This window comes from Vigna unguiculata, chromosome 6, assembly GCF_037176805.1.
Source record: "Vigna unguiculata cultivar grain cowpea cultivar isolate G323 ecotype 2 chromosome 6, ASM3717680v1, whole genome shotgun sequence".
In the NCBI taxonomy this organism is placed as follows: domain Eukaryota; kingdom Viridiplantae; phylum Streptophyta; class Magnoliopsida; order Fabales; family Fabaceae; genus Vigna; species Vigna unguiculata.
Window position 1 is genome coordinate 8927719 of NC_140797.1, and position 25440 is coordinate 8953158.

The 25440-nt window shown below is 33.9% G+C and overlaps 1 protein-coding gene across 2 annotated transcripts; it reads right to left on the bottom strand.

Moving 5' to 3' along the window:
- Positions 1-1540: 1540 nt before the first annotated feature.
- On the bottom strand, positions 1541-14074 carry LOC114187982 (uncharacterized). Of its 2 annotated transcripts, none has more exons than XM_085674731.1 (9): positions 13957-14074; positions 10930-11142; positions 8835-8916; positions 8586-8661; positions 7023-7103; positions 6120-6256; positions 4478-4730; positions 2593-2656; positions 1541-2338 (listed from the first exon to the last, which is right to left on the bottom strand). In XM_085674731.1, the coding sequence occupies exons 1-9, from the start codon at positions 14072-14074 to the stop codon at positions 1719-1721; spliced, it is 1644 nt and encodes a 547-aa protein (XP_085530857.1). In that variant the 3' UTR covers positions 1541-1718. The 2 variants fall into 2 exon arrangements, with proteins under 2 accessions (XP_085530857.1, XP_027932248.2); XM_028076447.2 differs by lacking the exon at positions 13957-14074 and adding an exon at positions 13560-13880.
- Positions 14075-25440: the final 11366 nt, after the last annotated feature.

The following is a 25440-nucleotide window of genomic DNA, read 5'->3' on the forward strand; positions in this document are numbered from 1 at the left end:
CGAGACCCTTCAGCCTGAGCGAGGGATTGGGTGAGACAGTGTTTTATTTGGTTGTGTGTTTACTCTCTTATGATTGGAATTGTTTGGGTATGACTGCCATGATGAGATACATGTACCTATGTATGGATATATGTCTAATGGATTGCTATATATACGTGACATGATTCATAAATGATGAATGATGGGTGTTGTGGGAACTTGGCATGGGAAATGAATGAGAGGTTTGGAACTAAAGGAACATGGTATTGATATGAGATGAGGCCCTAGACTCATGGGGTGGTGATGATCAGATATATGGATTCAAAATGTGATGCGTATGAGAAAATAATCTCAGGGGTTGGTATGACATTGTAAATATGATTTAATGTTCTCTTATTGTTGATTTATGAATGTTGGTCCGCGTCAGCGTGTAATTCCTTGGGATCTCTAGGTGAGACTTTCGGGGCTGCGCTTCAGTGGTCGGGACGTATTCCATGGCCCCTGTTAGTGAGTGTCCATGGTGGTGCCCCATCTGTATAACTAGGTAAGGATTCAAGGTAAGGACTGCATCCTGACACTTTAAGGGGCCAGTTAGTCTCACTTAAAGCGGACTGACTCCTGTGGTGAGAGTAGCAGGAGGCCTGTAATTCATTAAGGGCTAACCTTATGGTGAGGGAAAATGATTCAATGAAACACTTGTAACACATAGCTCGGGGGTGAGTAGAGGTATCCACCACAAGTGCAAGCGTCCGCTGAATCCGACTAAGTTATATGTATTCGGATGAGTTGAGTCGAGTCATAGTGTATTATTTGGAAAGTCGTAATATGCTTGTGTGACGTATGTATGATGGACTGTAAATATGTACCTGATTTCATTGATAAAATGATTATATGCTCTAGCTTACCCTACTTTTATTGTAGTGTGTTCTGCTGTGTGGTACTCTCTCTTGCGATGATCATCAACTTGTTGATGTGAGCAGATGCGAGGAACACCCCCGAACAACAGGAAGGTGATGGTTTCGCGACGTAATCTACCTGGGTTGGTTTTAGTTTCTTTAGTGGGCTTCTCTTTAGGACTAAGACCCATGTACTTATTTGTTCTTTGATTAACCTACTTTTCCTTGTAAACTCGTTAATCAGTTCTTTTTGGGCATCGTAGTGTGCCTAGGTTTTTAAGGAGTTGGGTTTTGAACTCCAGGACTGCGCTTTTAAGTTATCTATTGTGACGCTTCCTTTAATTTCGTATATTAAATTAAATGGAGTATTACATAAATAAAAAATTAAATAATGACAAGATATGTTACAAGTTATGTCTAAACACAATTTAAATTATAAACATCTTTTTTTAAAATTGAAATTTAATTTATGCTTTTTATAAATTATGACAGTTATAAAAGTATAATTTTAACAAAATTACACAGAATTATAATTTACCTATATAACTACTTCATTATATATTATACAAAGCATATATTATATAAGACTATAAATTTCCACACTCTAATAGATAATATAATTTAATATAACTATAATTATAATTATAAATACATACAGCATAATATATTAAATAAAAAAAAGTATACATTCACTAAATAACACAGGAGAGTACAAATACAGCTACAGAAGAAAAATGGTTAAATCTGCCAACTTTCCATAACAGCAGTTCCTAATGGGGTGAGGGTAAAATAATGTAAGCGTCTGAATAACAGAAATGTGGTGAGATCCTATTAATGTCATTCTCACCACCAACTACGATGGTGGCGTTCGTCTGACCTGTCCTTAAATCGAGAAGAAAGATCACGGTCCCTGTCATTTATGCTTTCATAGTTGGAGTTCCATGGTCTACCATAATCTCTCTCTGAAGGGGAATAATGAAGAGAATGGAAAGAAAAAGGCCTTGGGGGTTCTTCATCATGTAAAGGACTTCTACTCCAGTCAGATAGCGATCTTGACGATGAAGGACTTCTTGTACCATCATGGCCACTAAACCTAGGATGAAAACTAAACTTGGATGAACTATGACCTGGGTCACCTGGTGGACCATCATCACTAAGATCCCCACCCAATCTATTCTCCCGATGATGTCCTCGGCTGCCATAATCAGAACTATAATTCGATCTGTGCGGTGCCAACAAGTTTCTTGAAATATCTGAACTTGAGGGTTCATTCCCAGAGCCCCATAATCTCTCATCAGCATTATCTGGAATGGGAGCATTTATTCCTGGAAATTTGACAGTCATCCTCCTTTTTGGTTTTGAAGAATCAGATTCAACTTCCATAATTTCCCCATCCTCCTGATCCGCAATCTCCCTGTCGGTGTATATCATAATGCCTGAAGGCTGATCCTCATCGTCCACATCTAAATTTAAATAAAGGTTATAAAGTTAATTTAAATAAAGGTTATAAAGTTAATTTAATACACCAACTCAGGCAAGATTAAAAGGAAAAAAGGATATCCAGTACAGTAAATAGCAACAGAAACGTAGCATTAAATTTAAACTTAAATTCGACGTATATAAACCATTAGAACACACAATGATCATTTGGGTGGACCAAAGCCAGAGTATTGTGGAAGAAAACAATAAATTGAGATGAAAAAGAAATGCTTTTTACCAAGATATCCAGGTGGGTATCCTATTTCTCGCATTCTGTTAAGCCATGGAGGTGGATCAAGCTCCTGCATAACACAATCTTAATATTAATACATTTCATAAAGGCTGACTGACAATTCTGACACATCTAAAAAATCCCTATAATGTATGGCATTGTTATATTCCAGCATTAGTATCAAAGGCTTGCAATCTTCAAACTACCACTATACAGCCCACTTATGTCATCGTGCCACTTCTTAGGTTATGAATTTATCTTAGAAACCGGTTGAACATGCAGATTGTCAATTACATCTCACATTCAAAGCAAGTTTTATTCCAATATTTTTCTTCAAGATAAATAGCTACTTAACAACTTAGAGGTTGGGTATGTTGGTATAGTTCAATCGGCACCATGTTTAGTTAAAAGACAGTGTACACACTACATAAAAACGAAAAGAAAACCATATAGTCGATGTTTTAAGGGATATCTTGATTGCTAAAAGAAGGGTTTCTTGTGTAAATCTAAAAGTGTCACGCAGTAGTCAAATCAAACAAAACCAATTTCCCAACATCACATATGTCATCATTATAGAAATAAGATCCAGATTCTTTATAATAATAAATACCTAGATTACATATGCATTATTAACAACATGGAAATTTATTCTCGTGTAAATTTATTATTTGACAATGTCAAATCTCCTCCACTTATTACATTGATTCCAATTTTATCAATATAGATAAAGCACATGTCTTGTCTCAAACAAATTTTCAGTTCAATGTGTCTGTATTTCCTACAGTATAACACTATGTATTACAAGTACTTAAATTTTCACTTAATGGGGTACATTGAGAGTCGGAATTATCTTCTAACGAATTCATCATGATGGCTGGTAGCTTCCTGGCATGTGTTATATTTTTCTACCAGGATATAGTGCAATTGAGAAGTTAAGTATATTTCTACTTTGCATGACTAAATTTTTAGGTGCGTTCACAGATTTTCAAATTTACATTGTCCCAAATCAACCCAACATACGAAAATTGGTTATCCTTTTCTTTCATATTATTTTCAGTTTGATTTTCGCTTTTCAATTCAGGTTTTGCAGCATTTGATTGGTTCAAAATTCAAAATCCCGTCCAATCTTGTAAAACATAACCAAATAAGTTGCAACCCAATCTACTGTAGATTTGATAAGTGTTTTCATTATTATAATAATTTTAAGGAGCCACATATTAAACAATAAAACAAAATAAATATAATCGTATCACATTTCATAAGCAAATTACTACATGCTTTAGAAGAAAAAAGGTATTATAGAAAGGACAGATACACTAAATCCAAAATAATAAATTTATAAAAATATTAAAAAATACGACATCTTTTAGTTAATATTATAGAGAAAAATAAATTGGGAAAGTAATTTCATAAATATCTTAGCTGTACGGTAACTTCATAAATAAAATCACACAGTTCTTTTGGACTAAATTGGATTGATTTTCAAATATTGATTGACCCCATTCGAACCAACAAAAAACTGTATTATCTTTTACTTTTTATATTATTTCCAGTTCTTTTGTCTTGTGGCTTTTAAAGTTAGTTTCTGCAGCATTTAGCGGGGGCATAACAATTGTTTCTTGAAGGATCCACATTTGCTTCTTAACCTTTCCATGACATCGGCAGGTTGTGTTCATCACATAACAATTTATTTGCTGTTTAAGGGATTGACTGTCTAATATGCTGAACATTAGACAGCCTTGTTGCCTTTTTTATCTTTCATTAGTTGAACTTTACCCAACATTTCTGATAAAACTTATTTCAGGTACAAAGGCATACAATAACATCACAACAGCATACGGTTGGAAATGTGTTTTAATAAAAACATCAAAACAGCATTTTCAAAACTTACCCCCAAGCCCAAAAGTTGACGTGTTGCATCATCCAGAACACCTGGGCTCAAACCATCATACTTTCCAGCAGGAGAATTCTGATAATAACGAGTTGGATTCCGGGAGGAAGAATTCTGATTCCGTCGGGACTTGTGTTGTTTGCGAGCATTATTGACAGCAGTGTTGTCACGAGGCCTCTGACACTCTCTCAAAGAATGGTTATAAGAACCACAATTGAAACACCGAGCAGGATCATCAATAATCTCTAAGCCACTAGAACATTTAAAAAAGCAAAAGCTTACGTCACTATGACAGAAAGTAGTAGTACATTTAATTGATATATAAATAGCAGAGGCACAGTTGAAGAGCACACTCAAATAAGCAAATGAACATTTCCCCTTGAACTAATAACCTACCACAAGAACACACAATATGCATACAAAACAAATGTTACCTCAAGATGGCAGGTAGGCAAATCCATATCACTTCAAGTCTATTTCAATGGATTTATCTCAAATCCAATCCATATTTGGATTTTAAATCCAATCCATTTATTGAATTTCAATTGGATAATTTTTTGGAATTTGTAAATCCAAAATCAAGGTGGATCTAGATCAACTCAAGTTATGAAAGCTTAGGTTGAACAAGACCCAAGGTAGGATCGGTCAGGTCAGGCTGGGCCTAAGTCAAGCTAGACTTGGCCAGAACCATGTCAAGTTCATCAGGCTACACCCATGTTAGGAGTCAAGTCCAAGTCAGTTAGGTCAAACCCACATCAGGCCAAGTTAAGCTAGGTCAAAGTCAAGTAGAGTTGGCTTGGCTCCATGTTGGGTTGAGTCATTGTGGGCCCACCTCTAGCCAAATTAGCACCAGTCAACTGCAGGCTAAATTGCCTCAGCCCAGTTTGAATTGAGTTGGCCTTGGTCAAAGTCAAGACAAGTAAGGCCAAATCAAGGTAGGCCCACATTAGGCCAAATAAGGTAAGGCCCACATCAGGCCAAATTAGGTCAAGCCCATGTCGGGCTGAATTAGATAGATACTTCCACTAAACTAGGTACAACTAGTATTACAGAATAACACCAAGACAATACTTGGTAAATCTTCATTACAAACAACACTGTTTCTGCCAATGTGGTAGAAACAGGAAGAACAACACTTAAGGGACTTCCGAGGGGTCCTCACTCTCCACCAACTCCTATTTTCCTAGAATACACCCAACAACCTTTTTCCTCCCAACCCCTGACTATTTATAACAGTCAGTTACATGAAAAGAAAAGAAACAGCTAGAGGAGGTTGTAACTGTCATATTCAGTTATTCTTCTTATCCCTCCTCTTATACACAATTCCAAACCTGTCCTGACCCAACCTATCACATCCCCATAATACTACTTAGATAAATGAGATGGGAAAAATACAGTGTATTCAACTTACATTGTTAGCCTTTTATTGATGTATTTATAGGATACAAACAAGAGGCAAGGCACTTGCTTAAAACCCTACCCTAAGGTAGGGTTCACAAACAAGAAAAATATGAAATAAAAAACATCATATTTCAACAATACTATATTTCAAACATTGTATGATCACATGAACTATCTACAAATTTTAAACTAAGTGGACCAACAGATTCATCTTTAACTAATATAAAGCAACAGTATATACCCATCCACATTACTTGAACCATCAGCTGAAGTCAATCCCAAAGTATATCCACGGTCATATAGAGGCACAGAATGGTCAGCTAACGGAATGAAATCCGTGTTTTTATCATTTCTTGTTTGGTTCTCCATCCAGAATGACTGTTAAAGAAATGGAAAAGAATAATATCTGGTATGTTAAAATAATATTTCCCTTTTCATGTTGCAAGATAAATAACCTCAAAACGAAACAAAAAGTACACTAGAGAAGTATTAATACCATACTATTATGAGTAAAATTATTGAAAACTACAAAAACATGAGTGGGATAGGGACTCATTAAATAAGAGGGACCCACAAAAACTGATTTCCAATAAATTTCAACTAAACTGTTAGTGTGTTTCTAGTAGTTTTCTTGTACATAATAGCTAATACAGCATATACCTATTATTCCTACAATTATAGTGACAAAGGGAATAACTACGACTCAGACAGGTTTCCACAATCACAACCACAACCATCCTATTCTAGTAACAATGCAGCAGCTAAGGCACTTATAGGGAAAAACAGCTGAATGACATAATTACAGATAAAAAGGATGTAGCAAATATAACACTTGAAGAAAAAAAATGTAAAGGATAATGCAATTATTACAAAATGTAGCGAATGCAGACTTCATACTGCAATAATTGTTGTAAGCCTATCTCAATTACTACACCAACTGCACATGATTGCATTTGAGAACCAAAACTAAAACCTGTATTTGAGGACTGACCACATTAAAACAATGACAGAATTTAAAGAAACCAAGAATAGTTCCAGCAATGCTAACCCTTGAAACTACTTTAGAAAAGTTTCCTAGAAGTGAAAGTGAAAATTTCACAACCTGAAGTTTTACAGATTCTCGTAACAGAGTAGGGAAACTCACCACAGCAGATGTCTTTTCAAGCCCAACATGGAGAGCAGGAAAAAATGTCTCCTCACCAGATTCCAATACTTCGCTTTCATCCTGAACAGAAAGACAATGCCAGCTTTATCATTCTTTAGAAGACTATAAAAGAAAAAAAAAAAGACTGAATTTGTTAATAGCACAATTCCACCAATTTCCTTGGCAATATACCAAATGTGTAAGATTCTGTTAGATCTTTATTAGATCACCTATGGTGTCTATAGGGCATTTGGTATAATATTTTATTGAACTCCAAGGTTATATAGCCAGGTGTAAATGTTATAAGGAGTTGATCCTTTATAATCAAGAATATTGTTATAATTATAGAAATAAGGAGTCAATCTTATATAATTAGGAATATCTAGATTATATATGTATTATTTAGAAACTTTTTTATTTATTCCCATACCATATCTTTGATTTTAGAGGATATCAAATATCCTCTATCTATTGTATTGATTCTTTTTCCTCAATATAAATAAAACACTTGTGATGTCTCAGAAACAGGCGGTTTTTCAAAACCCTGTTGGCCCAGTATACACACTATCTCCAGAGGATTCCTTTTGCAAAACCTTTCATCAAAGTTTGCTTTCACTATTTCGATGTCCGCTCCTTAGGTTTTTTTCTTTTTTTTTTCTCCAGCTTTCCAAAAAAAGAAAGTCTTCCAACACCATATCAACCTCTAGTCAACCTCTAGAACAAATTCTCCAATCTTTTCTAACCATATTGTTAGTATTAAAAAGATGGACAAGTCTAACTATTCCACTTGAGCTTATGCAATCAGGTTATGGTTTAAGATTGATGCTCAACTTTATAGTGTCATTAAATTCACTTTTTACACCTTACTCAACCCTATTTTTAGTTCCCATCAGACATGTGCATTAGTTTGGAGTGCAGCTCGTACCAATGACACAGCATTGTAGGGCATGTGCCAAGATCTCTTAAAACTTAGTGCTCCACGACATTATAGGACCCTATGTCTGTTTATTATGGATGACCTTTTAGGGGCCCTATGTAAGGCTCATAGGTACAACATATAGCATTTTCCTAATTCAACTACTTCCTTTAATGCCTATTCTAACAAGTCTAACGCATTGTTCCACCCCATATGTTGTAATCATCATCAAAAGATAAAGATTTTTAGGCGAAAATAATTTTAAAAAGGGCTTTTATATCAAAAGACAAAGATTCACACATAGCCCCTCAAAATGCCAAAACTATTGTCTAAACCTCAAAAATAAACTTCAAAGACTTGGTTTGAAATTGGAAACACCAGAATCTAAATCAACTTTATGATTTTTAAGAGAAAAATTAGTGGACTACATCTACACAATGATAATTGGGCAGATGGACTCCAACTTCATTTCACATCCTTAACTTCAAATTTTTGTTCATCTTTTATTTTGTTATTTTCATGATATTTTATCCTCTGTCATCTATTTACTCATTTATTTATCATTAAGGGAAATCTTATTTCACTAGGAATAATCAAAATAATAATAACAATAATCATCATGATCATGATGAAGATAATGGGCTTACATTGGATGACATAGCATGTTTAGCATGCCATTCTGACCATTGTCGTAAAAGTTCCTGAAGCTTCTGTCTACTACCCCTGAACCATTGTTAAAACCAGTCAAAATTTCAATCAATGAACCCAAGCTGCTTGATTGGGACATTTTAAGTTTTAATAGCAAAAAATAACAAATAAAACTAGTTTTCACTTAGGGCACACAAATAATGTACCAGAACGGGTGTTAGTGATCTTTCTGACCAACTTGTACAAACCTTGTTAGGGAAGTATACGTGAAATGAACTGACGGTTCATGTTCATCAACATTAATCCGGGCCCTTTTAACACCTGATACAGCTATAACATATCTTATTAAGGAAACACTATATTAGGGATTGCATTACAACTGGATGAAAACTGATCTATAACATTCATCAGTCAGATATAAACATATCATGTACAATATCTAGAAAGAAAATAGACCGTCCAGAGCTTATGCACACAAGAAATGTCCGAAACAAAAGGGTATAGCATATCTTGACACTTAGCTCAAAAACATTTTGTTAAGGGAGTGTAAAACAGTCCAGGGTTTGTCCTTTTGGCTGCTTTATTATGCTTACTAAAGCAATTTAGTCCATTTCTTTTCAATCAGGGGAATTACAGCAATTGCCAAAGATATTTCACAAGACCATGGTTGTAAACCAATGCTTTTCATTCCAGATAGCAGCACATGGGCAGCCATACCCAAAAACATTGTAGTGGTATAGCATTATGGCCACTGCTTAGAAATTTTCTAGTTGGTTTAATATACTGTATAGTACGCTTTACATAAAAAATAAGATAAACTGGACTCAAAGTGAGGCCCAACAAACCAAATTATAGAGAAAGAAAAAAGCATATGAAAATGTTTGGGTTGCATGGCTCAATTCCTCAGAAACCATAAATCCCTAAAACCACTTCAGTAGCTAGTTATCTGCACACCACACCCTATTAGAAAATGTAAAGGCAGCTTTGCATATGGCAGAGTGGGAGGTCAGGGGAGGTAAGATAAAAGGTATATCCAGCAACAGCACAAGGTCAAGTGTCACAAGCTGGCTTTTGAAACTTGCAAATGAGAGATGCAGTCACAGGGATCAAGAAGAGAGGAGGTCATGATTCATAGGGTACAAGAACATAATTGACGAAATAAGTTCCACTTATCACCCAAAGTCAGAGGGTCAAACCAAGGTTGAGAATGGAAGCCACAGGACATTCCTTTGATGTTTTATTGTTGACCAACCACATTCTTGGGCCCAAAGGCTACATTGGGCAAAATATTTGTACAACACTAATTCCATTGAATCTTTTAGGGTTATACCTCTCAAAGTAGTTTGTGGCCAGTCCACCTGAGTGATTAATCATTTTCTACCCTGTGAAGTAAAGATAGAAGTTGGACATTGGGACTTAACTGATCGGGATGAAGATGCAAGACAATTAAAATATCATTTGTACCATACTCAAGAATGAGAGTTCCAACTAATAACTACAGACGGGAACAACAATTTGAAATAGCTGATTGTTTCTCAATCATCAACCACAAACAAAAATTTGTTGTTTCAAAAATTATTGCCAAGCTTGTTGTCCTGTATTATGGTCACTTCCAAGTGTTAGAATGTGTGGGTGCAATTGCTTATTGTTTAAAGCTACCTGAGACATCTAAAATACACCCTGTAGTTCATCTCTCTTTGCCTTAAAAAGCTATGGTAATTGTCATGATCAATAGTGGCAAGGAAGTTAATAAACAGTTTTTTATACAATGGATGGCAAATTTGAAAAAGGAAGCGACTTCAGAGGAGGAATTTATCATCAGGAATCAATTTCCTAAGTTTAGCCTTGAGAACAAGGCTGATTTTGAACAATTTCCATTACAGTCCCAAATAGGCTGGAGAAAATAGGGAGAAATTTGGGCTAACTATTAGTTTATGGGCCTTGGGGTTGGAAAGTACACAGAAGAAAGAATAGGAAGGGAATCTGGGGGAATGTTGAGCTGGCACAGAGAAAAATAAAGAGGATAAAGTTAGTTACAAATGGTACTAAGGGGTCAATATAGGAGAAAGGGGGGACGGAGGAGGAGAATCAAGTTCTTTATGGGAGAGAGAGAATGTATTTTCTCTGTAGGAGCATTGCTATGGGACAGTAGTGTACTTGCACTATATTTTCCTGCATCTTTCGACAACAATTTCATATTTTCCTTTCATTCTATCATGATATATTTTTATTTCTCACTGAATCTTGGGTTTGTAACAGTAGTCAAGCAGCAAATTAGAAAAACCTGAAAAGGGGCAAATAATTAAAAACAAACATTGAATACAGAATTTCATACAAGGATACATGTTCCAACAATCTCAGTGCTTCTCTTGGGACTCCCATCTTCAAGAGAGAGACAACCATTCTCAGCAAGCACTCCTCCCCTCACTTCCTCAGTGACCACATTCAACTTCAACTCATCTTCCAATTTCTTCTCCTTATCGAGTGAATCCCTCAGCTCTAGCTCCTCATTCATGTGCTCGTCACCACCCATATCCAAACAAACGCTTTTCTCTCCTGTGGCAAAAGAGATTAAAACTTCATTATAAAATTAAATTAAATAATCGGCCACCAATCAATCTCTAAATAGCAAATACTAGTTGTAAGTATAAGATTCCTTTATGTACCCACCTAATATTCAGATTTAAATTCATTAGATATAACATAACAATTAATATGATAAAAATCAATAGTGGTCCAGTTTGCAAATTTAATTATCTATAGTACATCGATCAAAAATAATAGAGATTGCAAGTTTTGTAGACATTTACGTTACATACATCAATTTAAATCTGCAAAAAAACTACATATTAATCATATCCACATAGAACCTAATATTATTTTCTAAATTACTGATGCAAGATTACAACTAAATCTATAGCCATGGCGTCCGCACAAGGAAAACAGGTCAGGGAATTAAAGGAGGACATGTGGTAGAGAACATCCTCATCGTACATATTGTATAAGAATGGGTCACACCGAAAAAAATTGTCACCTCTCCATGGCTTCCTTCACAAAACAGTCAATGTCTCCAATTTTGAGATTGTTGAACCCATGTTCTTTTATGAGGAATATCAATAATATTTGAGGTTGAAATGCAATAGCATAGTACAATCATCTACAACTCCCAATTGGTCAAAAGCTTGCATTTCACAATATGTGAAAAGTCAAAGTCCAAGTAAGCCTTTTCTGAAGTTGTTTTGGGGAGTGTTAGTATTCATTGTACCTAGGATTACTTATCTTATAGTCTTCCCTTCCTCACCATTGTAACACAAGATCGGTTGTATATAAAAATGAAAACCTTAGGGAGACCGTTTCAAGCTCTCAACATATACTATTCACTTTTTCTTTATTTTCTCAAGTCATGTATCCAAGGAGTCATGTGCTCTAAGTACTTATCACAGCTTAGAAGTTATTATCCTTCACCTTCAATATTTGTCCTACTTTTGTACTTGATATTCACTAATATCATTGACTTTCCTAAAGTAATGTCCGTCTATTACCATACCATCATGGATTTATAATTCAAGGACTTAAAAGATAAAAGGAATTATATATACAAAAAGTTATATTGGCCAACTAATTGACAAGATAGAAGTATGTAACCATGTCATTAAATGTGCATTAACATCAATACCACAGATCAAAACGGGAAACAAAGCAAAACAAATTATATAAGGATTAGAAAAATGGAATCTAATGGAAATTGAAAAAAGAGCAAAAGCTAATGCTTTCTTAGTCAACCCAAACATTAGCTTATTGTAGTCAGACAAATTGAAGTGAATATCAAGTCAACCATAGAGTCATGTACTCTAAGTACATATCAGAGCTTAGGAGTTATTATCCTTCACCTTCAATATTGATCCTACTTTTGCAGATGATATTCACTATTATCATTGACTTTCCTAAAGTAATGTCTGTCTCTATCAGTCTATTACCATCATGGATTTATAATTCAAGGACTTAAAAGATAAAAGGAATTATAAACACAAAAAGTTATATTGGCCACGTAATTGACAAGATGGAAATATGTAACCATGTCATTAAATATGCATTAACATCAATACCACAAATCAAAAAGGAAACCAAAGAAAAAAAAAATGTGTACAAGGATAAACAAAATGGAATCTAATGGAAATTGAAAGAAGAGTAAAAGCTATGCTTTCTTAGTCAACCAAAATATCAGCTTATTGTAGTCACAGCCAATTTGAATTGAATATCAGTTCAACCATAGAGGAGTGAAACCTACTATATCCAAAATACGACCTGTTGTAGTTAGCCTGTAAGCATATATGCTTTGGTGTATTTTGAACTAAAAGACTCTATAATCAAAAAGGCATTTATCCAATTCGCTGTACCAAAAACAATGTTCTTAAAAGGCTAAATGGAGATCTGGAAATGCTCGACTTCTAGTTCAGTTCCAACCATTATCAAAGCAAAAAAGTGATAAAATTCACACAAAAACAGCATAAATATGCAAACTAATTAAATATGAAAGTTATTGATTAATAATCTTATTATAAGTTTGTTAAATTTATTTAACTTAGTTTTAATTCATTCCGAGTGGTCTAAGCGTTTATTATGAAGAGACCAAACCAAAACCAATTAAGTATCTAATTCACTGTTACTGGATTCTCTGGTCATTAATAATCAAAATATTTATTCTAACCAAATAAAGTACGAAACTTCAATGGAATATACCGAGCATTCATAATCAAAATAAAAAGGGGAAAATATACACAAACTGGATATTTTTGTGGTGTACAAACTTCATATGGACATTACTCGTTCCATAAAATGAAATATCAAAATTTCATACAAACCCAAAGGAACATCTTATACACAGCAACGCAAATTGACGATGGAACTCGAAAAATTGAAAAAGAGAAATCATGGACACAAAGCAAAGGAAACGAAAAGGCATGTCAACATACCAAACAGGTCAATTTGCGGCGGGAAACGCCGGCGAGGAACCGACAGTGAGGAAGACAAGGCCACGAGGCGTACACGACGATGTGACCGTCAGGGGAGGGGAAAGAGGCTGTCAGGGGGAGGGCGGCGAAGGCGATGCCGAGGGCAAGCGATAGCTACTAAGACGATTTGAATGAAACGCGATAAGGGTTTGAGGCAAGACGTCGCCGTTTGGAGGAAGATGAGGTGAGGGTTTAGGGCAAGAAGTGAGAGGGTTTAGGACTTGAGGGAATGAATTCACGGCGGGAAGAGGTCACGAGAAATACCCCTGACTAAATTTCTACTGGTGGCTAACTACGTGTAGTAAGAGTAGAAGAAAATGCAAAGGGAAATTGAGAATGGAGGAGAGAAAAAAAGTACCCCAAGGGATTAGGGCGAACCACGTCGCCCTAATTGCAGAAGATAGAAATGGGATCCTTGGAAGTGTAGTTGAATTTGCGGGTGGGATCCAAAACACTTCACGTAGTAATTTTCGCATTTGCAAAGAAAAATATTATTACGCTAATAAAGGAATTAAATTAAATTAAATAAGAATAAAAAATAAAAAATATCTTATGAGACTTTCTTTTAAAATAATCTTTTATCAATTAAGTTTATATATATATATATATAAAAGATATGACTTTAAGATATTATAAAATATATTTAAGATATTTAGAGGTAATATCACTAAAAAATAACATTTTAACAAATGTTTTTTAGTTGGAGTTATAATAACATCTTATAAAATATAAATTTACTATAGGGTTTTAAAACTCTAGAGGGTTTTAAAACTCTAGCTAAGTATAAGGGGTTTCTTAAAGAAATCCCACTAAAATTTAAATTTCTCCTTATTTCCTTCAATTTTTTTTTATAATTTTTAAAAATTTTCGTTAGACACATTTTCTCGTTTTTATCGTTGCAGTTTCAAGGGAGAAGAATACTTTCTCCACTAATTCCTTAATGTCTCCACCATTCTCCCTCGATGTTTGAAGTTCAATGTAATATTGTTCTCTCTACTTCCGATCTCGCCACTCTACTTCTTATCATTCTTTATCTTTTGACTTCATCTCCTACTTTCAATTTTGATTTCGTTTTCATTTTTCTGCATTAGATTTCGATTTTCCTAATTTCTTCAAAAATAAAACCATGACATAAGGAACTCGTAAAACATAAAAGAACATAAATCTATTAGTAAAATGAAAACCTTAATGATAAAAAAATAACCAAAGTTATGAAACTATACATACTAACCGTTTAAAGATTGTTTTGTTAAAATAAAACATCCAAGCAGAACAATATGATATGTAAAGGTTTTTCAGAGACAACTTTCAAAGAAAGAAACGAAAGCCAACTCAGAAATCTTACTTGATCAAGCAGAAGAAATAAGTAACTCAGAACAATTAATAAAATCAAACTTAAAAAAATGGGAAAATAATAAAAACCAAACCTTTTTACATATAAAACCTCTTAATAATGATTTTTCATTCTTCTGTCTTGAGAACTTCGTCTTGGGTCTTCAAAAGTCTTTGATCTACTCTTCAATAGAAGAAGTAAATGTTAAAGTATAGAGGAAAAGAAGAATAAGAAACGTTAAAAAACTCTAGAACACACAACAGGTACTAACAAAAAAAAAAAGCATACCCTTTTACACGAAAGTTTGGAGCCAGCACATCAAGATCGCAATCCTCACAAATAGAAATGGTAGCATGATCCCGAGCCAGCGCCCGTCCCTATCGTCATCCTCATTATTCCAACACGATCAACCAAAGTGAAAGCAACATACATCAACCAATTTTGTAACAACTAAATCGTTTTTTTATTGGAATCGAAAAATGGAGGAGAGGCAGGAAGGGTGTTTAGGAGGGAGGAGAAGACGAAGAAACTTTGAAATTCGTAAGCTATCCTCGTAAGCCACAAACCCTAAAAGATGAGAGGGAAGCAAAAAGGTTAAAAGGGTTAAAGAATAAGAATGACAAAAAAACAAAAAAATTGGACAGATGTCGAAAAATTAGATATGGGTATAAGGGTAACTTCCATATGTGTTTGTTTTCATATAGTTTAGATAGTTAAAGATTAAAGTATCAACGTATATAACATGACAAACAAATTAATTAAACATTTAAACTATTCAAATATTATTAAGCAATATTCTAGCATTTAAAAATATGAAATTGTGAACCTATATAATTAGAAGTACTAAATAATTATAACAACTTTTTTTAAAATTGTAAGAAAATGTTGGTGGGTTAAGTGGGTCAATCCACCTTCAACCCTACTTGAACTCGTTTAACATGTGGGTTAAGTGAGTAGGGCTTAGTTCTACCCACTTTTAAAAAAAAATGATTTTTTCTCAACCCAACCCGACTTGAACCCGTGGTGAGTCAGGTTAGCTTACGGGTTAAAACCCATTTTGACATCTCTAGTACTAAATAACATTGAATTGAAAAGCATCCAAGAAGTATTTAAAAGAGTATAAAAGTACTAGAAACATCGAATTGAAATGTATACCATAAGCGTTTAAAAGTGTTACAAAACCTCATACATGTGTTGACAAAGATGTAGAACACTAGAGAGAGTTATCAATATTAGTAGATGATTGCGGCAATCTTATAGTCTTATATTTTCCTTTTCAATAAAGTTTATGGTTGTAAAATAGTGATTTCTTTTATTGAGATTTCCTATAAAACATGAATAATGTTTTATTTTAATTATGTAATTAGTGTTTATTATACATTTTAGGAAGTGAAAATATTAGGGTGTTACAAACAACGTCTAAAAGCTCTACAGAACCTCAAATTCAAACACATATTATATGTACTTAAAAGCATCTAGAAGCGTTACATAATATCAAATTGAAACACATCTGATAAGTACTTAAAAACGTCTAAAATCATTACACAACCTCGGATTGAAACACATTTGATAAGTACTTAAAAGCATTTTAAAGTGTTACACAACCTTATATTGAAACACATGTGATAAGTACTTAGAAGCATATAAAATTACTATACAAACTTAGATTGAAAACATTTGATTAGTACTTAAAATCGTCTAAAAGCACTACACAACCTCATATTGAAACCCATATGTTAAATACTTAAAAGTGTCTAAAAGTGCTACACAACCTCATATTGAAACACATTTGATAAGTACTTAAAAGTATCTAAAAATGCTATACAATCTCATATTGAAACACATTTGATAAGTACTTAAAAGCGTTACACAACTTCAAATTGAAACACACTTGATAAGTACTTAGACGAGTTTAAAAATGCCATAATAACTTGGATTGAAATATATTTGAGAACTACTTAAAAGTGTTTAAAAATGCCATATAAGCTCAGAGAGAAAATGATTCAATAATGACTTAAAAGGCATTTAACCATAATGCATATTCATTAAGCTTGGATAAACACAAGTCCAACAATTACTTAAGTGTTTACCTATAACGCATAATTACTATGTTTGGATTGCCACACATCTATGAATTACGCATTTGATAATTTGATAGTTGATTATCATAAAGAGATATGTACTTTTCTCCCTTGGTTCAATTTTTTTTCCTTATAATGGCTTTTTTGTTGAAATTTTTTTTAACAAGACACCTACTTTAACATTTACCCACATCTCATTAATACTTATATTAATACTTATGTTGAAACTCGAAGAATGATAAAACTCTTTTCGAGCTTCGAAGGAGGGGGGAGGTTGTACATACCTCCAAGATATTGTGAAATATCTCCAAAATAATTATAGATAATACTTATGATATAAAATTTATTGTCGATTCTATTATCTCCAATATATTATGATATAATAATTGGTTGTATAATAACTTCAAGATATAATACTTTATTATCTTAAAGTAACAAAATTTGTTGAATATATTTGTTTATTCATGGTCTAGGAAGCTTATAAATACAACGTCTCACCATGGGGAGTAAAGACTCAATTCATATACTTACACTTAACTCTCATACTTGTATCTGTCATTCATTATCACTCTAATACAAATCTTTAAACTCTTACTATAAGTGTCAAAAAGTCTTTTGTAGGTGAATCTCTTATTTGCTTTTCCTCGAAACTTAGAGCTCTTTCACCAAGAGATAACAATTTGACTATTAAGTGTCTCATACTCTACCTTAAAGATATTTCGACAAAATCTATTAAAAATCAATAGTATTTCATAAATGAGAAATGACATTTTAACATCCCACTTTTGACAACTTCTCTCACTACCTGACGTGGTAGTGAGAGATTAATTTTTTTTTTTTAAAAAAAGAATCCACATAAGCACGTTTTTGAATGGAGCACGAGAAAGAATGGAGGTTTTATTTTTGGTGTCAGATTGTACAACGGTTACGTTGTGTTGTAGAAAAACTCAAGTGGCATTGCAATTATAGGCGGTTCTTCTTCGTCTTTCTCTGAAATTCTTTCTCTTTCACTAAAGGTCGTTCCTTTCACCAGTGCTTAAACCCCATTTTCTGTTTTGATTCCTTTCATTCCATTCTTGGCCACAATTTATTTGGTGAAGGAGTTGTTGGTTGACGGAGTCGTTGAAGCTAGGGTGGGTAAATCTCGTTCTGAATATTGTTCGCGTTGTGATTTATGTTCGAAAGCTGCAATTTTTGCACTACTGTTGTAACTGGTGTGACTATTGGAGGAGGTGCATTTGGTTTCTGTTGTGAAGAATTTTTTGCACGGTAAGTAAATGATTCATTCCACATTTCTATCTTTGGTTGCCATGGTGGGTTGTGATGTAGTTCAAATTTTTTTTCTGAAAGGGGATTTCTGATTTCGTTGAGGGTTGATTTATATGAATGTTGGAGTTATTTGGTTATTGTTCTGGAAGAAAGAAATGAGGTTACTTATTGGGGGGTTTAATTTTCGTTGGTTAGTGCGTTTTTGTTTTGGTTGTTTGTTATGTGTTACTGAGTTGGTTTTTTTTAAAGTGAAATGGTTGGGAAACGCAAAAGAAATTCGTCATCAGAGAAATTGAAGGAAGATGTCAACAGAGGAAAGGCATCTATTAGCACAAAGAAAAAGGATGTGAATAGAGGAAAGGCATCTGGTAGCACAAAGAAAGCATTTGGGAGTGATGCGAAAGCTTGTGATAACAAAGAGGTAACTTAAATGATAAATGTATATATGCATTAAATTTGGTATATTTGTTACATTGTTAACGTTTGTGTTAATTGTAAGTTGAAATATATTTTTTTAGGTCCGCATTGAGCACCGATGCCAAACCAAATACATTGTTGAAGCAAATGCCTTACTTAGCAGTAGTCACCGTGGGATACTTGAATTGACCCTTTTTTCTTCATGCCTAAGGATAAAGAAAGAGTTGAACATCAATTGTGCGTTGCTTAGAGAGGTTTTGAGTTGGTGGGTTCCTACTAGGGAATTCATCCAAGTTAGGCAACAATTGGTTAAGTTAAATTGTTTAGATGTGAGCATATGTTTGGGCTTAAGTGGTGGGGGTAATGATGTTGTTTTTTATAGTGAGTTGTGTGGGGAAGTTGGTTTGCTATTTCCTTTAAGGGAAATAAAGGTGAGTGACATCATTGATAGGATGCGTGATTTCGTTGGTGAGGTAGATAATGTGCAAAATGTTTGTCGCCTTTATGGGCTTGTATGTTTTGCTGTTTTGTTTTTCCCTATGATGTCTAGGACCCTGACAAACCTACCTTTTAGGTTATTAGATAACCTAGACACAATGAGGAAGTACCGATGGGCTAGTTATGTGCACAGTTTTCTGATTTCTTCTTTGAATAGATCATCGACAGTTTATAAAGAGAAGTCAAATGAGCACACCATATTTGTGTCTGGCTCAGTGGCCGTTGTTTAGGTACATATTTTTTTGAATTGTAAGATTTAGTTAATGTGTTTGTTATTTGAGGTGTATTAATAATGGCAAATTTTATAAAGGTGTGAGCGTATCAAAGGCTTGGTTTGGGAGATATAAGTGGTACAGTTGCCTTTCCTAGATATTTGTCATGGTCGCTAGTAAGAATGCGGGGTGAAAGAATCAATAAGTGTTTTAAAGTGAACCAGGTGCATTATAGTTGTGCATATAATTGTAAGTGTAGATATGCCAACCTATATGTATTCATTTGCTGAGTAGCTCTGTTTTTGAACTTTTAATGCTAAGTATGTAGTGTATAAGTGCGAAGGCATTAGATGTTGGAAAAAAGGAATTTTGTGTTTGTTTTTATGATTTTGAAATGTAGCAGTTACCATAATGTGGCATTGCATTAGTGTTATATAATTAGTGCATGTACAAGATCAATGATGTTTTTGTACAGTAGTACGTATTTGCGAAGCCATGCAATATTATTTGCAGAATTTACTTGAATTTGAATTTGACATCATGAGGCTCAATGAATTTAACTGCAAACCTGTGTTTTTCGAACTACAAATCCATGACATGTGATATGAAAAAGTGTTTGTTTTGTTTTTGTTTGCTGTGTAATGTGACTTCCCATTTGGATCCAAACTCTTTGTTCGTGCAGGTTCGAATGGATTGGACATTGACCGACGAGGAGAGTAACCTTCCCATCTTTGCCAATGAAGCACCTCTAGTGAAGAAGAAAAAGAAAAGTGAATTGCTGGAGAAGCTGAATGCAAACTCCAAATTGCTACTGGAAATGAAAGAAGATTTGGAGAGGATGAAGAGAGATTTTTACAACAGGGCTGCAGCACAAGGATTTCATGAGGAGCAACCTACTAGTTCTGATGCAATTGAGTTGAGTGGTGGTAGAGATGATGCTCCACATGTTAAAGCTGAATATGGCCATATTGAGGCTGAGAACACAAGTGGTGCAGAGGTCCTAACAAAAGCAATTGACAGTGAGGAGATATTGGGTGATGCAACAAATGAAATTGATGAAGGTGTTGAAGTTGTTGTAGCATCCGAACTAGAATCTGCTGACATTGGCGTAGCATCTCCATCTAAGACTGATGCAGATGATGTAAGTCTTGATGCAGGAAATTTTGGCATTGAGGAAGCTGAAAATACTGTTGAAGCTGGCCCATGTGTTGAAGAAGAGAAAACTGCTGAAGAGCACAATGATGGTTTTGATTCACGTTTAAGTGAGGATGCTTTGACAATTGTTGAGGCACTGGCCTTTGTTTCGCAGCAACTAGGCGATCTAGAAGTTGACAACACAATTAATAGACAAGTGTGTTAAATTAATAATAAATAGTTTTAGTAGGAAGGTTGTAACATGTCTGAAATTTGTGCAGATGTGTGATGAACAAGCCCACGATTCCCTTGATGAGGTGGCAGATGCTATGTTGAAGGAAGAGAAGGTGATTGAGATTGAAGAAGGTGATGACAACCCAAATCTCCTAGCAATTGTGCCTTACGTGAATCCTAATAGTCCTTTTCATCAACCAAGAAGTCATATTGCTGAACCAATTACTCCTCTTTCTCAAGTACCTGCTCCCTACGTGGAGAAGTTATTTTTGTATCAAATTGTAACTTCCAAATTAAGAGGGTAATGGGAATCAAATTTTGTTTTGTTATTGTTTGTGTTATTTTAATGACTTCAATATAAACTTGTTGACATGACAGATGTTTATTTGTCGAGATCAATGACCAGATTCTGACTAATTCTGAAATGAGAAACTTTGCGCCGCATGAATGGATTGACAATATGGTAAGATTGGTGAGTTAAGTTAATTTGACATGGTAAGGTTGGTGCTAACTTTTTTGTTGTTGTGTGTGTATGTAGTACATTCTCTTTGCAGCAGGGACATTTATGTACAAGGAAAAATGTCAAACTGGAATATTAGTAGAGTAATTTTTAGTCCAATTTACACGATATGTGTAATGCTTTTTTTATATATAATTTTAATTTGTTTGCCAAACTTAATTCTATTAATATTTTATGTAGGATATATTGATCCGTGATTGTGCAAAAAGGAAGGTTAACAGACGGGTCTGGTCTTTACCGGACTACAATGAATTTTTTCCAAATCGACTTCTTTCTATACATGATGTTTTGACAACAAAATATGTTAGTGTTGTTATTTTAATTTTTCTTTGTTGTGGCTATGTTCAGCTTGTGTGTATCAATTATGTGCTTCTAAGTTCATTTACTTGTTTCAACTAATGGCACCCGTGCTTGATGACAACCACTGATGGTGCTATGACTTTCATTGGGAATCAAAAAAACTGTTCGTGCTTGAGTGTCCTAGGAGAAAACAAATTGACAACCATATTGTAAGTAGTGTTATGTTGTTGAGTATGCGGAATTGATTTATAATTTGTTTTGCCTATTAAGTAATATGACATGTTACTTGAATTCGTATGTTTAAAGGCACATAATTTGGAGCTGTTGTTTTCAATGCTGATGTCTCCTAAACCGAAAGAGAAACCAACTTTCAAAGTAATCATTGAAGAGCTGCCACAACAACCAAATTTGTAATTTGTTGTGTTTCTTACTTGAAAGTATTGTGCCATGTCATATATGATGAGTTATGTGATACCTGATGTTATTGAATTTGGTTTTCATGTTCAGATTCGACTGTGGTATTATGGTACTCAAATATCTTAAGCATAGGGAACCTAACAAAAAGTACAATGGCTAAAGTATGCCTACTTATACTGGGTAAGTTTAATGTGCAAAGAGGAAAATTGTTCATTCATGCCTTGATGTGAAAAGTTAAGTTCAATGTAATGAGTTGTTAATTTATGATTGTAGGCGGAGCTACAACAGTTTAGGCAAGACTACATATGCGATTGGGTTATGGATCCATAAAATATTCATCGCGACGTTGTTCTTTTTGCCATTCAGTACAACACATTGGGTTTCCCAACAGTAGATTGATAGGTTTAGGATATCAGATTTTGTAAATGACAGGGTGTTTTATAAGCTTTAAGTTAATTAGTTAGTGTATAGGGCATGCAATTTAGTTAACAAATTTATTTTGTTGTACAAATGTTTGCAATATCTGTTGAAACCCAGGACCGAATAAATGGTAAACTTTGGTTTGCTTTTTCACATTATTGTCATAAATTTAATTTGGATTATTGAAAGGTTCCAGTTTATGTGCGTAATAGGTGGTTCGTAAGTACAAACCTCAATTAGTCTGCATTTAAGTTATTCTGGATTTAAGTGTGAACTAAGGTGTCCCCTTCTGCTAACCTGCATTATATGATTTCAACAAATTGTTTAACACTTCTTGGGTTGGATGATAAGTATGTTGTTTGGTGGGGTGAGTAAGTTATTGACTCCCTTAAGAAGGTTAACTCACACGAATACATAAGGAATAACTTTAATATAAGTTTTCAACATTGTTGTTAATTTTTTGCTTATGAGAAACTCCCACATTAAGTGCAAAGCATAGTTATCATAAGTGCGAAGCTGCACTTGAGTGCATAATATTGTTTTCCCTCACCCACATAGAAGTTGTTGGCCTTAAGTTTAGTGAATTTATGATGTTTTATTGGTGGATGAGGTGGGTTGGTTTGACGTGAACCTATTTGCGTAGGTGGTGGTGTCAGAAGTAATTCTCGATTTAAGTGCGAACTAAGGTGTCCCCTTCTGCTAACCTACGTCATATGATTTGAACAAATTGTTTAACACATCTTGGGTTGGATGATAAGTATGTCGTTTGGTGGGGTGATTAAATTATTGACTCCCTTAAGAAGGTTAACTCACACGAATTCATAAGGAATAATTGTAATGATAAGTTTTCCACATTGTTGTTAATTTTTTGCAAATGAGCAACTCCCAGACTAAGTGCATACCATAGTTATCATAAGTGCAAACTTGTACTTCAATGCAAAATATTGTTTTCCCTCAAACACGTAGAAGTTGTTGGCCTTAAGTTCTATGAATTTATGATATTGTATTGGTGGATGAGGTGGATTGGTTTGACTTGAACCCATTTGAGTAGGTGCTGGTGTCAGAAGTGATTCTAGATTTAAGTGTGAACTAATGTGTCCCCTTCTGCTAACCTGCAGCATATGATTTGAACAAAATGGTTTAACACATCTTGGGTTGGATGATAACTATCCCGTTTTGTGGGGTTAATGAATTATTGACTCCCTTAAGAAGGTTAACTCACACGGATTCATAAGGAATAACTGTAAGACCCGAGAAAAATAAATAAATATTTATTTAATAAATGCGACGACATGAATCCTTAAGATAATTAATGTGGAGAGAGAAGATAGGAAATAGTACTAGCCCAAGTGGTTAAGATTACTTAGTTGTGTTAAGAGGACTTGGGTTTGAGTCATGTATATACTAATTATGTGTTAATTTAATTATTTACTATTTTTAATAAAATACTGGACCGTGATGAGTGATAATATAATCTTAGATGTATAGGAATTATCATGAAATGCCAGTTGGTTGAATTGGTTATTCACTTACTTTGAAATTATATGGTTGTGGGTTCGAATTTTGGGGGATGTGAGATAGGTTCTTTTTGCCAAATCTTTTTTTTGGCATGAGGGAGAATGGTTAGAAAACCCTAACTACCACAGAGACCCTAGCCGTCATAGAAAGAAGCTAGAAGGGTTGAGAAACCACCATGTTAATGGCCTTTGATGGCCATTAACCTTTTGTTTTAAATTTTCGTATTTTAATCTTAATAAATTATTTTAAGGGCACTACAAATGTGAATTTGAGGGGTTTTTGGTACAACCGCTGATGGAGAATGTTAAAGCACTAAAAATGGAGCCAATGAGAGAGTGAAAAGGTTATAAAGAGTATCAAGTGGGAGAAGCTAAAGGTAGATCAATTCTGGGCAAAAAGGAACGTTAGGAGTGCAATTGGAGCGAGAATTCCAGTAAGGGGAGCTGACTAGTTTAATCTCTTCCTATGAAAGAAGATTTCAAGTTTTGTTTGATTGAATTATTGTTTACAATAAAAAAATAATATGTGATGCATTTGTTTTATATTTTAGAAATTTTGATTGTAATGGTGATATAGTATCATCAAATTTTCATTTGAATGTTAAGTATGTGATTGGTGAATTTTAGTGATACGAAATCTAATATAGCATGAATGCATTGAGGTTTTTCTTGATTTGTGGGTGAATGATGCAAAGGAAAGGTTAGGGTTTATGTTTTTATTTTACAGTAGCGTGACTTGGGGTTGCATTCTAGAGCTTTCATTTTTTTTAATTATATGAAAAAGTAGATAAATGTGATATTATGGTATGTTATAATATTTTAGGAGGATATTTTACGACATTCCTCATATAGTAATTTATATAGTATTAAAGAAAAAAAAGGGAAACAAATTATCTGCTTTGGTGCATAGCATCGATTACACTAAATAGTTTTTTTTAATATATACATATATATATATATATATATATATATATATATATATATATATATATATATATATTTAAAGAATATTAGAAGTGGGGTTGGCTTTCTTTCTTTTTTTTTTTGTTGTATTTGATATTATATATGACTTGTAGCTTTTGGGTATTAAGCTTTGATAGTGACTAAACTTTTGGTATGCTGCAGTTAAGGTTTTAGAATAATTAGTAATTTTCTTTGGTAGTGTTTTTTTTTTTATATATGATGTGGTATAATTAATAATTTTTAATATATTATATAAGAAGGAAAGGGAATAGTTATAAAAAAGGATTTATAAATGGGGATTGTAGAGGTAATTTTATTAATTTAGGTTGGTATTTAATTAATTGGCTTTAGTTGCATTCGACTTTTAGGGTGCATGTTTAGAGTTCCTCTTCTAAACACAACACATTTATTATTATTATTATTATTATTATTATTTTAGTTTACTACTATTATTGTTATTATTATTCTTATCATTATTATTATTTCTATTACTATTATTATTATTATTATTATTTTCCTTAATAATA